Here is a 15890-nt window from a genome sequence, read left to right as displayed (position 1 = left end):
GGGCTCAGGTCTCGTTGTCTGAGCCTTTAATCAACCCACATGGCCGGCATAGCAGGGGGTCTCTTTAAATCAACATCTAGCTGGCTTTAGTATAATATGCAATTAGCATAGTAACAAAGATCATTGTTTCATAACCAAGAGAAGACAACAATCAGGGTTACACAAATACTGGTCTGTCCTTCTTGACCAGCCACAGAAATACACATACATTCACAAGTCAACACAAACACAATAGGGTATTTCTCTTGGCTTAACAAATCTAGACGTCTGGCTGATTAAGATTAGAAGCTGTATCGTCACATTGCTCCCCCAATCGTAATCAGCCAGACATGATAGGATCCCAATCATCCTTCTCTATGTATTGGAGACAGTCCATCTGCATGTCTAAGCAGAGTCACGAATGTAAGAGGTCTCACATTCATGAGAACAAAACTTTGCATCATCCAGTTTCCTCAGAGCATATTCCATGTCTTCCTTGTGAATAAACTCCACACGTAATTGACGACAACCGACTCTTATCCATTGTGTCCACACATGCCATCCTCAGCATCCTGTGGTTCCTGAATTAAATCCGATGAGTGTCGGTGGTCTGGTATTCAATCCGTTGAAGCTGGCACAGCTCCTGTAGTTGCCGTTTCTTGTTGCTGCTGTATATCCTCTCCAGTCCTCGTCCCAAGGCCGAGCTGGTGGGGTTGGACATGGTAGCATCAGAAACCCGCTGTGTATGCCTCACCTATGGTATGCTGGGTCTGTCTATATGCCTCCCTGCTTGTGGAGCCCTTTGGATGGTGTGTGCCAACACCAGTCCCCTTGCAGCTCCCCCAGATCTGCTGGGCTGAGTTGTATCCCACTGTTGCCACCAAAATGTGAAGACCCGGGGTGTTCCATGGGCGCAACACTACTCAGACAACACAGGGTGAGGGTAAAATAGTGTGGCAATACTTTATTGAACCACCAAACGGACAATAAATAGATAGAACAGTCCCAGCAAATACCCAAGATGGTACAAAATTACACAGTCTCACCCTTCCGCTGGCCCGTCTGGGATAGAACAGCTGCGACTTTGAGACTTACAGGGCCAACTACCTCAACCAATGGCCCTCAGCTTTTGGCGGGCCCCCGCAGAGACAAGGTAGAGGCAGGCCTAGGAAGCTGACAGTCCATCAAGGTACAAAGCCAGGAGACCCGAGGGTCCCACCTTGGCCTCTCCGAGAGTTTCCATGGGGCCAGATGATCGGCTGGTCCCAATCTGGCTTCTCTGAATGTCTCATGGGTTCCAGCCGACCGGAGGGTCCCACCTGGCAACCCCAAACAACATATCCATGGGGCCAGGTGACTTCATCGTCCCAACCTGGTCTCTCCAAACATATCCATGGGCTCTCTGATGGTCAATGGAGCAGATCCATATCTTTCCAGTCAGGGCCATATACCCTTAGGCTGGAATCATGTAGAATCCAAATCTGTGTCTCTATAGATCGATCCATGCTACCAAGCTGACGTCCAGAAGAGTCTGATCTTTGATTCTCCTTGTAAAGTCTCTTTCAATTCTCTGTTTCAAATCTCCTGCTACAGAGGCATATGTTCCTTAAATAGTTCACATTTGTTCTTTAAAGTACACATCCACAGGGTAAGGGTTAGGGAGGGCATTATTCCACAGGGCTCAAGTCTCATTGTTTGAGCCTTTACTCAACCCACACAGCCGGCATAGTAGGGAGACTCTTTAAAACAACACCTAGCTGGCTTTAGTATAATATGCAATTAGCATAGTAACAAACATCATTGTTTCAGAACCAAGAGAAGACAACAATCAGGGTTACACAAATACTGGTCTGTCCTTCTTGACCAGCCACAGAAATACACATACATTTACAAGTCAACACAAACACAATAGGGTATTTCTCTTGGCTTAACAAATCTAGACGTCTGGCTGATTAAGATTAGAAGCTGTATCATCACAAGGGTATATTCTCATTTTGTTTTCTCAGGTTTTGTCTGTGAAATGGCCACAATGTGACTGTGCTCTTACACATTGCACATATACCAATGTATGCTCCAGCTCACTTCTGTGGTTTTGCTTTTTTTTACCCTTGAAAAACGCATGGAAAAAAAATACAGCAAAAACACAGCTTGTGAGCAAGCCCTAAATGTCAATTTATCCATGGCTGTGCATGTAGACAAAATTGTAGCACGGATGTTAGATACACAAGACTCCTATTAATGGACAGCTACTGTATTTAGCTGCCAGCAACTAAGACTCATTATAGACTTCAATTGTAAATTATAATATCTAAGACTCTCTTTACATTAAATTTGAGGGATATGCTTTGTGTGTGTTTCCTCACAGTAAATTCGAGGGATATGCTCTGTGTGCGTTTCTTCATATTACATTCTAGGGATATGCTCTGTGTGCATTTCTTCACGCTGCATTCTAGGGATATGTTTTGTGTGTATTTCTTCACACTGCATTCTAGGGATATGCTTTGTGTGTATTTCTTCACACTGCATTCTAGGGATATGCTTTGTGTGTATTTCTTCACACTGCATTCTAGGGATATGTTTTGTGTGCGTTTCTTCACACTGCATTCTAGGGATATGCTTTGTGTGTGTTTCTTCACACTGCATTCTAGGGATATGCTTTGTGTGTATTTCTTCACACTGCATTTTAGGGATATGCTCTGTGTGCATTTATTCACACTGCATTTTAGGGATAATCTCTGTGTACGTTTCTCCATACTGAATTCTAGCAATATGCTCTGTGTCCGTTTTGTCATACTGCATTCTAGGGATATGTTCTGTGTGCGTTTCTTCACACTGCATTTTAGGGATATGCTCTGTGTACGTTTCGTCATATTACATTCTAGGGATATGTTCTGTATTCGTTTCTTCATATTACATTCTAGGGATATGTTCTGTGTTCGTTTCTTCATATTACATTCTAGGGATATGCTCTATGTATGTTTCTTCATATTACATTCTAGGGATATGCTCTATGTATGTTTCTTCACATTACATTCTAGGGATATGCTCTGTGTACGTTTCTTCATATTACATTCTAGGGATATGCTCTGTGTGCATTTCTTCACGCTGCATTCTAGGGATATGTTTTGTGTGTATTTCTTCACACTGCATTCTAGGGATATGCTTTGTGTGTATTTCTTCACACTGCATTCTAGGGATATGCTTTGTGTGTATTTCTTCACACTGCATTCTAGGGATATGTTTTGTGTGCGTTTCTTCACACTGCATTCTAGGGATATGCTTTGTGTGTGTTTCTTCACACTGCATTCTAGGGATATGCTTTGTGTGTATTTCTTCACACTGCATTTTAGGGATATACTCTGTGTGCATTTATTCACACTGCATTTTAGGGATAAGCTCTGTGTACGTTTCTCCATACTGAATTCTAGCAATATGCTCTGTGTCCGTTTTGTCATACTGCATTCTAGGGATATGTTCTGTGTGCGTTTCTTCACACTGCATTTTAGGGATATGCTCTGTGTACGTTTCGTCATATTACATTCTAGGGATATGTTCTGTATTCGTTTCTTCATATTACATTCTAGGGATATGTTCTGTGTTCGTTTCTTCATATTACATTCTAGGGATATGCTCTATGTATGTTTCTTCATATTACATTCTAGGGATATGCTCTATGTGTGTTTCTTCACATTACATTCTAGGGATATGCTCTGTGTACGTTTCTTCATATTACATTCTAGGGATATGTTCTGTGTTCGTTTCTTCATATTACATTCTAGGGATATGTTCTGTGTACGTTTCTTCATATTACATTCTAGGGATATGCTCTGTATACGTTTCTTCATATTACATTCTAGGGATATGTTCTGTGTTTGTTTCTTCATATTACATTCTAGGGATATGCTCTGTGTACGTTTCTTCATATTACATTCTAGGGATATGCTCTGTGTACGTTTCTTCATATTACATTCTAGGGATATGCTCTGTGTACGTTTCTTCATATTACATTCTAGGGATATGCTCTGTGTACGTTTCTTCATATTACATTCTAGGGATATGCTCTGTGTACGTTTCTTCATATTACATTCTAGGGATATGTTCTGTGTACGTTTCTTCATATTACATTCTAGGGATATGCTCTGTGTTTGTTTCTTCATATTACATTCTAGGGATATGTTCTGTGTACGTTTCTTCATATTACATTCTAGGGATATGCTCTGTGTACGTTTCTTCATATTACATTCTAGGGATATGCTCTGTGTACGTTTCTTCATATTACATTCTAGGGATATGCTCTGTGTTTGTTTCTTCATATTACATTCTAGGGATATGTTCTGTGTACGTTTCTTCATATTACATTCTAGGGATATGCTCTGTGTACGTTTCTTCATATTACATTCTAGGGATATGCTCTGTGTACGTTTCTTCATATTACATTCTAGGGATATGTTCTGTATACGTTTCTTCATATTACATTCTAGGGATATGCTCTGTGTTCGTTTCTTCATATTACATTCTAGGGATATGTTCTGTGTTTGTTTCTTCATATTACATTCTAGGGATATGCTCTGTATACGTTTCTTCATATTACATTCTAGGGATATGCTCTGTATATGTTTCTTCATATTACATTCTAGGGATATGTTCTGTGTACGTTTCTTCATATTACATTCTAGGGATATGCTCTGTATACGTTTCTTCATATTACATTCTAGGGATATGCTCTGTGTTCGTTTCTTCATATTACATTCTAGGGATATGCTCTGTGTTTGTTTCTTCATATTACATTCTAGGGATATGCTCTGTGTTTGTTTCTTCATATTACATTCTAGGGATATGTTCTGTGTTTGTTTCTTCATATTACATTCTAGGGATATGCTCTGTGTACGTTTCTTCATATTACATTCTAGGGATATGCTCTGTGTTCGTTTCTTCATATTACATTCTAGGGATATGCTCTGTGTTCTTTTCTTCATATTACATTCTAGGGATATGCTCTGTGTACGTTTCTTCATATTACATTCTAGGGATATGTTCTGTGTACGTTTCTTCATATTACATTCTAGGGATATGCTCTGTGTTCGTTTCTTCATATTACATTCTAGGGATATGCTCTGTGTTCTTTTCTTCATATTACATTCTAGGGATATGCTCTGTGTACGTTTCTTCATATTACATTCTAGGGATATGCTCTGTGTTTGTTTCTTCATATTACATTCTAGGGATATGTTCTGTGTTTGTTTCTTCATATTACATTCTAGGGATATGCTCTGTGTACGTTTCTTCATATTACATTCTAGGGATATGCTCTGTGTACGTTTCTTCATATTACATTCTAGGGATATGTTCTGTGTACGTTTCTTCATATTACATTCTAGGGATATGCTCTGTGTTCGTTTCTTCATATTACATTCTAGGGATATGCTCTGTGTACGTTTCTTCATATTACATTCCAGGGATATGTTCTGTGTACGTTTCTTCATATTACATTCTAGGGATATGCTCTGTGTACGTTTCTTCATATTACATTCTAGGGATATGTTCTGTATACGTTTCTTCATATTACATTCTAGGGATATGCTCTGTGTTCGTTTCTTCATATTACATTCTAGGGATATGCTCTGTGTACGTTTCTTCACATTACATTCTAGGGATATGCTCTGTGTTCGTTTCTTCATATTACATTCTAGGGATATGCTCTGTGTTCGTTTCTTCATATTACATTCTAGGGATATGCTCTGTGTTCGTTTCTTCATATTACATTCTAGGGATATGCTCTGTGTTCGTTTCTTCATATTACATTCTAGGGATATGCTCTGTGTTCGTTTCTTCATATTACATTCTAGGGATATGCTCTGTGTGCATTTCTTCACATTGCATTCTAGGGATATGCTCTGTGTGCTTTTATATGTGTGCCACCGTACACACACTGTAGTCGGATACCCCTGCCATCGACTCTCTTTGTAACAGGCAGAGGATACATTATTTTGTGGGATCCACTAGTATTGAAGACCCTGATGCATACATGGGGAAATTCTCTTGACGTAAAAAAACTAACCCAACATCACAACAGGTCTGTAGATATTTATACTGCAGTGCATGTTGAATGTCAACCCAAGAGCCATAGGCTGTCAACTAAGGACTGTTGTTAATGCCCGGGTAATGCTGACACTTTACATCTCTCTCCTGGTAATAGACAGTGGTTATAACCTCCTTCTCCTAATCACTTTCTATCAGAACCCATAGGATGGCCAGCTTGTGCTCCTGCAGCACCGATGCCAGTTTTTTTCCGCTCAGAAACAAGCAGGATTGTGCTTCTCTTTTTTTTTATCGCCTCCCGCCTCAGGAGAGAGGAACCATCCTGATTCTTTATACACTGAGGCTCTTCAAAGACACCTTTAGATTGTAGGCAGCCTGGGGGGGAATTCTCTCCCAGACACAATTTGGAAGCAACATGAAGGCCTTGAAGTTGAAAAGCAAAGAAGAGGGAGGACAGAGGGAGCAGGGCAGAGGAAGGGGGTGTGGGACAAAGGCTGGAAAGAGTTTTTTTTCTGCAGTCCCCTTCACTCTCCCTGTGAAAAAAAAGTCCTATTCAGAGTATTACATATGACAGAATAGAGGCTTGCCTTTATGCTGTGATAGGTATGACCTTCCATTTAGTTTGGAAGACAGTATAATAGAAAAAGAAGAAATAAAAGTAAACCACACAAGTACACAGGAAGTAAAAAAAAGCAACAGAGACAATCAGATCACAGCCATAGATACAATATTAGAAGAGCACAGTGTGATGAATTAACATCACGACAACCACCGCCAATGCATCAAAATACACTTCAAGTCTGCGATGACCTGATTATGTATTCCAGTGCACCAAGGAGAACATATTGTCCCCTTTCCTGTCTTTTTCTCCTACCTGTAGAACTTACCTTGAACCCCGAGGATTTGATATGCACGCCTCTCTTAGTCAGTGTTGACTTCATCCGAATGAAGAAAGACCTTTCTAGAGAGTTGTCCTGAGGCAGGATCCCGGGGCTGGAGGACTCCACTGCGAAAGAAAATGGATAGGCGTTACTAAGAACTATAATCCGGGCCTATGTCAACACCGAGGAAAATAATAGACGTGGGGCTATTCATAGGAAAACATGGGTCCTGATTCTTTTCCCATCAGCACCTTGGAATAACAAAGAACATTTAGATTTAGTCTTACTATGTGCTGTCCCTACAATTAACACCATCCTGATGAAAAATTACACGTGAAAATTATCCAAGAATATCTGGTTATAATCACACAGACGGTAACTGCTGAATCATTATGCTCTTTGATATATATAACGTGTCTATGTTCCTCTAAGTTATCTTTCTTTGAGCATTGTAGGGGTTAATGAAGAAAACACTACAACGCCATGCGTTGGGGTTAAGTATCCATCGCTCTGCCAGATAATTCTCTTCTCTAATCCAGTGGAATCAAACCTATTTCTTTTATCACAGGGCTCCCATTTTGAATTAAACAAGCTCATTAGTTCTAATCAAAAGCTTCAAGATCAAAAACTGGAGTGTCGGCTTCAGATCCAGCTGGTTCTAGGATCCGAAGCTCAGCTTCACCAGAGAACGGGATCACAGAAGCCTCACGGTGGGGCGGGCCAGAGGAGATCGGAAAAACATTGCACGTCCTTACTAGTGCAAGAGGAAAATCTGTTTGGAATCAGGTATCAGACCCGCCTGATCGCATGTCCGCACTGTGATAACCGAGGTTATAGGGGTGGAAAGCTTGTTTTTTGGCAGCTGAGAGCATGTCTCTTTGATGGAGCATATTGAGAGAAATAAACTGTGAACATCTCGACCCTTAACTCGTGAAAAAGGAAAAAAGGGGTACTGGGAAAAGGTAACAGTTCAGGGTTTGCCTTTGTGTTTCACCTTAGTTGTCCTTATAAAAGAAATAGTGAAAACGCAGATAACGAGCCATCTAATCCTTCCTGTGGAACACTGTGAGTGGTATTTCTGCAATTCTAGGCTTCATATAGAAGGACCCGTTATGGCTCCGTCTTCAATACAGGTGAAAGGGGCTTTTAGTAGACATCAGACAAAAAAAACATATGGAATTTTGCCTTACTTCTAGAGGGCAACATCCCGAATCTAGGGCACTCGATGGCTTGTAAGGTGGTCTGCAAAGTTAATGCAGCTCTATGGTACAGAGGTCCAGGAGACTCTGTGTATCAATGTTCCAGCTTGGTGAAAGCCCAGCACGCAGTATGTCAACAGCTTTAAAGAGTGTGTACAGCTTTGCACAGAATTTTTAATGGTTCATTTGCATATTAATCATATTATTATCACTTGCTCAAAAAATTTGATTCTGATGATTTTTTTCTGTTTTGCGCTGCATCAATCCATTGCAGAGATATTCACATTTGTCATTTTTGGAGCACAGCATAGAAACTTGTCCAACTGGGCGTTTGTACACAATCTCCTCTGGGGCGTGTGCTTTCACATCTCCATCCCAGATGTTGCCTATAACAGCTCATCAACTTACCTCCCAGTCTCCTATGCTGCTGAGATGTGATTGGCAGGGTCTGGGAGAAAAGGATGAAAGAGCATGTCCAGAGAACACACCGAAAAAACATCCAGTTGGACTAGAAAGCAGAGATTTCACATAGTGCTCTCCAGAATAAACAAATGTGAATATCTCTGCAATGGAGCCACACAGCCCAAAACTGAAAAGAGCAGCAGAATCTGGGGAACTCAGATATTTTAGGCATTTAATTCCATTTTTTGGAGCAAATGACATGTCCTCTTTAAATGCAAAGTTAAGCAATTTTCAAAATCTTCTTTATTAAAAATTTTCTACTATTTTGCTAATGCAGAGTATCTGTAGTGGCCCCTGCACAATGTCTGCAATGGCTGTTAAATGACTAATTATCTACAAACCAATGGGCAGTAATTTACTAGCCTGTTTAGCCAGAGTGAGGAAATTTCTACAAGTACAGAATGATCGTTGATACAGTCTGTGTGAACAGAATATCATTTTATTGGCAGACCATAAAAGTCTTACCATGTGCTACCAATAATCACGATTTTTGCATGCTGAGATAAAAATCATTGAACCTAAACCTCATTCGTCAGGTATTTGTAGACCTGTTTAGATGGGACAATAGTTGGGAATAAGTGCTATTACAAATGTTTGAGGATTATTGGCTTGACTAAATGGCCCAAAGACCTTGATCTAGCTAAGTGATCTTCTAAAAAGATACAAATCTATCATAGCTCCTGCTGTTGACCACTCTCTACTTCCTTCTCCATTCTCTCAATATTAAAGTACCACTCCAGTGTTTTTTTTATTGCCCCCTCTTTAGCCAACCATAGCCCTGTATTGAGCCTCCTAGACTTACATTGAGAAAGTGACCTCAGGTCCGCCCAGAAGACATTGTCAGCAGGTCACAACTGCCATCACATGATGCAGGGGAGGACTGGAATGGCGTAAAAAATGGCAGAAAACAGCGACTGGAACGTATTTCAATATACTAACTACACACACAATTGGTAAAAGAAAGGACAACAAAAAATGCTGAGTGGAAGAAAAGGCAATGAAAAAATGCTGGAGTGGAAGAGAGGGCAATAAAAAAAAATGCAGGAGTGGAAGAGAGGGCAATAAAAAAATGCTGGAGTGGTGTTAAAGATAACACGGGAGGGGGGTGTTGTACCCAGATTGGTAGTGGAGAGAGGCGAAAGCATCCAAAATTTTATGGAGCAATCAATATAGATATAGACAAAGGAAAAAGCACTTGGAGCAGAAATAAGTGCAATTTTGAAAAAAATCTGAATTCTGAATCAGGCTGCAACCTACATATCAGGGGGTCTGAAAATGAGTGAAGCAATAACGAATTAAGTACATTTCATTACAAGGACAACTCTACATTTTATTATCTATTATAGCATTAGTTGCATGTAAAAAAATATCTGCTCAGTAAGGAAATCCCTGTGAAAATGTGGGTGTTCCTGGGCAGAGCTGGGTGTTACCAGGAAAAGCGAAAGTGGGAATACAGCAGAGCGAACACAAACTTACCGAACATTACCTACAGAATAATTCTTACTTTTTAATAGCACCTAAAGCCCCTTTCTGATAAGTGCTTTATATACATGTTAAAGGTAATTTACATAGAATAATATGACTTTATTGATATCATGCGCCAAGTCAGGAGTACTCAACTAGGAAAAAGTATATAGATGGATACTGAAAATTTCCTACAAGCTCTTACAGGGTACATACTGTATATGCTATAAAAGTACGGTGGGGAAAATAAGTATTTGATCCACTGCCGATTTGCAAGTTTTCCCACCTACAAAGAATGGAGAGGTCTGTAATTTTTATCGTAGGTACACTTCAACTGTGAGAGATAGAATCTAAAAATAAATCCAGAAAATCACATTGTATGATTTTTACATAATTAATTTGCAAGTTATGCAGTTTTCTAAAATATATTATATTTTAAAGGGAACCTGTCAGCTGATTCATTCTGCCCAAACCGCGGGCAGCCCGAATCAGAGGTACATTTTTCTCTGAAACGCCGGAGCGTATAGTTAGATTTCCCAGCGCTGTTCCAGCAGATTGACAAGTCTCTCGCTGTGGGAATCCACTGGCAGGTTCCCTTGAACTCCTCATCTTTATGCCAAGTCCACAGGAACATAAGAAATATTGTTTGTTTTTCGTTCATATAAAAACATAAGTTTTTTCATCCGTATGGTGGTCTGTTTGTCGTCCGTAAGTCTGCTTTTGACATCTGTATGACATCTATTTTACATCCACAATAAAGAAAATTCTAAAAGGCTAAACACAGTTTCCTATGTAAAATGTTGGTCAATACAAATGTAACAAAAGCATCACTTACGCTGGGTTTTTGCCTCTGAATTTAAAGGGGTTTTCCACTACTTGGACAATCACTTCTTATATGAAACAGGTCCCCATTGAAAATAAAATAACGCTCCAAGACCAGCGCGATTTCAGGGATTATTATGTCTTGTTAGCGCTTCATCCAATCAGTGGCCTCCATAGCGCTGCAGCCAATCAGTGGCCTCCATAGCGCTGCAGCCAATCCGCTTCCTTCAGACACCTGAGCTTAACAATGGCACAAGTGTCGGTAGACCCGGTGCCGACATCGCAGGAATGGAGCCAGTCTGGGAGGTGAGTATATGGTGTTATTATTTTCAATGAGACCCTTTTTCATTTAACCTCTTCACACAGCATGATGTATTCTTACGTCATGGAGCGACTCAGGGAGGTTGCAGTGGGCTCAGAGGCAGTGCCAACTCCCCACGGGGCAGATGATGGTTATATTAAATGGCTGGCATCTACTTCTAACAGCAGTGATCAGAGCGCCCACCGATCTCTGCCGTTAACTTCTTCAATGCTGGGGACAATTATTGACATTGTGATCTGGCCCATCACGCACCCCCACACACAATGCCATTGCAGGGAAAAGATGGGTTGCTTTGAAAGTCGGGGGCCAGCTGAAAGCCCCTCTGCCGGTCATGTGATTGCTTCTGTAATAACCTACCTGTTGCTGGGTGTCATAGGAGACTGTGGTTTTTACTATATACAGCAATGCTGCGGTCAATCATTGACATTGCGATCCGGCCCATCACGCCCCCCACACATTGTGATTGCAGGGAACAGATGGGTTGCTTTGAAAGTTGGGGGCTGGCTGAAAGCCCCTGTGCCTGTCATGTGATCGCTTCTGTAATGTCCTGCCAGTTGTTGAGTGTCATAGGAGACACTAATTTTTACCATACACAGCAATGCTGTGGTTTTGCTGTATACAGTACAAGCGATTGGATGATCACATGTTAAAGTTCTGTATAAGGACTAACAAATTAAAAACACAAAAAAAAAAGATTAAAAAATGTAAGAAAAATATATATATGTATGGGCAAAAATAAAGTTATGGTTATTTGGAAAAGTAGAGGAAACAAAATGACAAGACCATTAGACGGGCCAATGTCAGTGGCTGTGCATGCCTACAATGCTGAGCGTTTTTTTTGCAGGATGGAGCCATCATCTGTACAATGTCAGAGCTGTAATCTATGTGTAATCACTGCAGCATCAGTGACCCCAGCCATTGGATCAAATGGAAATAGGGACATTGATACTTTTTCAGTTGCACAATAATAAATTAGTTATGCAGATATTAAGCGCTTTCCAACGATGAAAGATTCTTTCCAAGCACAATATTGTTTAGGTAGTCCCTGAATAAGTTACAGATTTGGCAAGAAACAGACACTGCCACTAGTGGGCGACATACTACATTGGAGTATGCATAGTGTTGAACGGCTGATGTCGCTGCCACTGTGAATGGAGACAGAAGAGCAAACTAAAGGCTTGGTGCTGGAGGGTTAACAAGAAACCTTCTGCAAATTTAAAATCTTAGAGCATATATTATATGTAAAATTAGAAAAATACCCACAAAACGGTGTTACGCATTAATAAAATTATATGTAATACTATTAATGCAGTCACCAAATACATCAGCAAGCACAACCATAACAATTTAAAGGCATTTTCTAGGATTCTAAACTATAAGAACAGGCTTTCACAGATTTTTTCAACTGGGACCGTCTCTGCTAAAAAATGGTGGTGAAAGTGGTCAAATTCCATGGAAACATTAAAGGGAATCTGTCAGCAGGTTTTTACTATTTAATCTGAGAACAACATGAGCTAGACCCAGAGACCCTGATTTCAGTGATATGTCCTTTATTAGGCTGTGTGCTGTTGTTTCCACACAATGAATGTCCTACCAGCAGGAGATTATCACTGCAGGACTACAGAGCACATGAGCCCTGGTTTGACCACGCCCCCTCCTCTGATAAGCTGCTCACTGTCAATAGACTATGTACACAGAAAGCTGTGGTGAGGGTGGGGTTAGCTGTCTGAGCTCTGCTACTTCTAAAAACTGATTGTGTCACAACTGCTGCACCCAAGTAAACTAAGTATCATATCACTGGAATCAGGGTATCAGCCTTTACATTATGCTGCTATCAGGTGAAGTAGCAAAAACCTGCTGACAGATTCTCTTTAAAGGGGTATTCCTAAGTTTAGAAGTTATCCCTTATCCATGAGATAGGGGATTTCTTATTGATCTCTTGTGGTTCAAACCCAAGAACTCCGCTGATCTCGAAAATCGGGGTCTTGAAGACATCCGTGTGAAAGGAGAGATGGTCAACCATGTGCACTGCTGCTCCATCTATTCTTATGGGACTGCGGAAAAACAGCCGAGCTCAGGGCTCTGCTATGTCCAGTGCTTCCACAAACTACCTTTATGTTCAACAACCAGTCCCCTTCGTCCTCCTTAATTCTAGGTAGTGAAGGCCTATCCAGCACCCCAAATACCCCATATCTGTACACTTATACACATATTCTCATGGAGTTGTTCTGTAGAAAAACTAAAACATGGGAGCAGTATGAGTTTATGAATCACATAGAAGACACTGAATTTGAGACTCAAGTGTATGAGGTCATATTTTAGGGGGGGATTTTATTCAATACATATGGTGGATATCATAATTGACTATCTTGATATAAAATAAGATCATTTATAATAATTACCTAAGGAGCGTTCATGATAAAATTGAGCCCTCTGCTATGAATTGTGTCTTCGCTGGTCAGTGTCACGTTAGCAGGGTCAGAACAAAATGACCCCATAAAACCTGGCCTGTGCACCACGCGGTGTCACTATTGGGTAGTGTCTAGTTATTAACGCATCAGAATGAGATCTACATTAAAGGGGTTAATACTTTCTCCCAAAATGATCAATGCAGCAGTGCTATTTTTAAGTGAAGCTACTTTGTGACAGTAACGGTAGCGCAGAGCCGTGGTGGCAGGAAATAGGTTAATAAGCAGTCTGCATGCACCAGCTCTGTGTAAATGCACTGCGTTGTGTGTGTATATTTCCTGGGGCTGTATCTTTTTGCCTTTCTTGTCTCTCTCTGTCTGCTCTCTCTCTGTCAGTACACCCAGTGGATTAACAGACTATTGAGGATTCTCTTTTAAAAGGAGCTCTTTTAAAAGGGTCAGATAAAGAGAGAGAGAGCGAGAGGGGAAGAGAGAGACTGTCAAAATGAGCCTTAGACAAAGATTTATTATAAACGATTTAAAGGGCTTAATGTATGTATCCCCAATGAGGCCTCGCAGCTATGAGAGGAGAGAGATGGATTGTGAAAGACGGCTGAGCGGAGGAGGGGGGCTGTTTCGCTGTTGCGCCCTCTAACACCCTTTTGCACACACATACACACAGCAGGAGCGAGGAAATGCATTCAATATTTCAAGACAGGAATTGTCCCCTTGTCACAGAGACATGTATCTAATGAATATGTTAAGGGATGGCACAATTCAAAAGATTTTTTTTTATTGGCCCCAAGAAGCAAAGTTTATACAATATTTAATGCACTAATTGTTCTCATCTTTTGGGGTACAGGTGGAGCACAACACCAAGTTACTTCACACGTGGACCCAGGGCATAGTAAGAGTTTGCATTACTTTGTATAGTAAAAAAAAATATCTGAAATTTTGCAATTTTCCCCACTGGACACTAAGCCTAATACCATGCTCTAATTTCCTGTTCTTTTCCGCAGCCACATGAACATAGGCAGAACAAATCAGATCACTGACTTCTATAGAAATATTTTCAGGGCATCTTCTGAACTGGCCAAAGATAATTATAAAGGTGGTGAGGGTGAGCTGTGACCATCATGTATAGTGAATTGTGGATTTCGTGCCAAATAAAATGAGTACAACCCAACAGATTTGTCAAAAAAAAGTTTTGTTTTCTTTCAGAATCAACATTTTCTATGGGACACCAGACTACAAAATACTCCCACCAATGAGGGCCACTGATTAGAAACAAGATTTGTTATTTTCCTAAGAAATGTATTCAAAATGTTGTTGCAAAAATTAGTACACTCCAGTGAAAGTCTTAGGAGCAAAGCGGAAGTTCAGACTACAAAATTCTAATTAATGTGAATTAAACCGCAGATAAGTCTAATTATTCAGCAGACCGTCGACTATTAAAGGATATTACTTAACAAAGAAACCCCTTCCCATTTCATGTTGTCAGCAATGGCACCACAAGGAAGAGAAATGTCACAAGACCTAAGAAAGAAGATACTTTCTTTACAAAGAAAGGTAAAAGCTACAAGAAGATCAGCAAAGCTAAACTTATCAGTCAAAATACTATAGCAAATGTGATCTAAAAATTTAACAAAGATGGAACTGCAATCATCTCACAGAGAGAGACATCCAAGCTGACCATGGAAAATAACATCTCAACAGGAGCATCTTCTGATGAGCAGGGTTTAAGAAAATTGACATGCAAGTTCACTGCAATTAGCTAAAAAAGTAGAAAGCCAAACAGCTTTCCTGTGACACAATACAGCATACACTGCAAAGGAATGGCATGCATGGGTGTCGCCCACGAAGGAATTCTCTCCTAAAGCCCATACACACAAAAAAGCCACCTATAACTTGCAGGGCCCATGGAAAATATGAAGACTACTGGGACTCTATGCTCTGAAGTAATAAGACCAAGATAAATATTTTTGGAACTGATGGTTTCAAATCTGTATAGTAGTACAAAGAAAATTGCATGGTGCCTACAGTGAAACATGGTGGTAGAAGTGTCCTTATGTAGAACTGCATGAGTGCTGCTGGTGTCGGGGAGCTACATTTCTTGGGTGGCATCATGAATTCACAGGGGTACTGCTCTATACTGAAAGAGAAGATGCTACCATCACTCCGTGCCCTCGGCAATGAGGATTCAAAGTACACATCTAAGGCCACTGTTGCAATTCTGAAGAAGAACAGGATGAAAGTGATTCGGTGGCCAAGTGTCTTCCAAACGAACACCTAAGGAGGAATTCTGAAGAGACAA

At 40.5% G+C, this 15890-nt stretch overlaps 1 protein-coding gene across 7 annotated transcripts in view; it reads right to left on the bottom strand.

The window, feature by feature from the left end:
• The window catches only part of NPAS3 (neuronal PAS domain protein 3), a 788102-nt gene that overhangs the window by 258826 nt on the left and 513386 nt on the right, over nucleotides 1-15890 (bottom strand). For all 7 annotated transcript variants that reach the window (XM_073639080.1, XM_073639082.1, XM_073639081.1 and 4 more), the window contains one exon: nucleotides 6906-7024. In XM_073639080.1, the coding sequence (XP_073495181.1) occupies nucleotides 6906-7024 (119 nt within the window). The remainder of the gene's footprint in view (nucleotides 1-6905; nucleotides 7025-15890) is intronic.

The sequence above is a fragment of the Phyllobates terribilis genome, unplaced genomic scaffold (assembly GCF_046119375.1).
Source record: "Phyllobates terribilis strain yellow unplaced genomic scaffold, ASM4611937v1 Scaffold_7__3_contigs__length_470593459, whole genome shotgun sequence".
NCBI lineage: Eukaryota > Metazoa > Chordata > Amphibia > Anura > Dendrobatidae > Phyllobates > Phyllobates terribilis.
The sequence above is the reverse complement of the archived record's forward strand: the minus strand, read 5'-3'. Positions and strand labels throughout refer to the sequence as shown.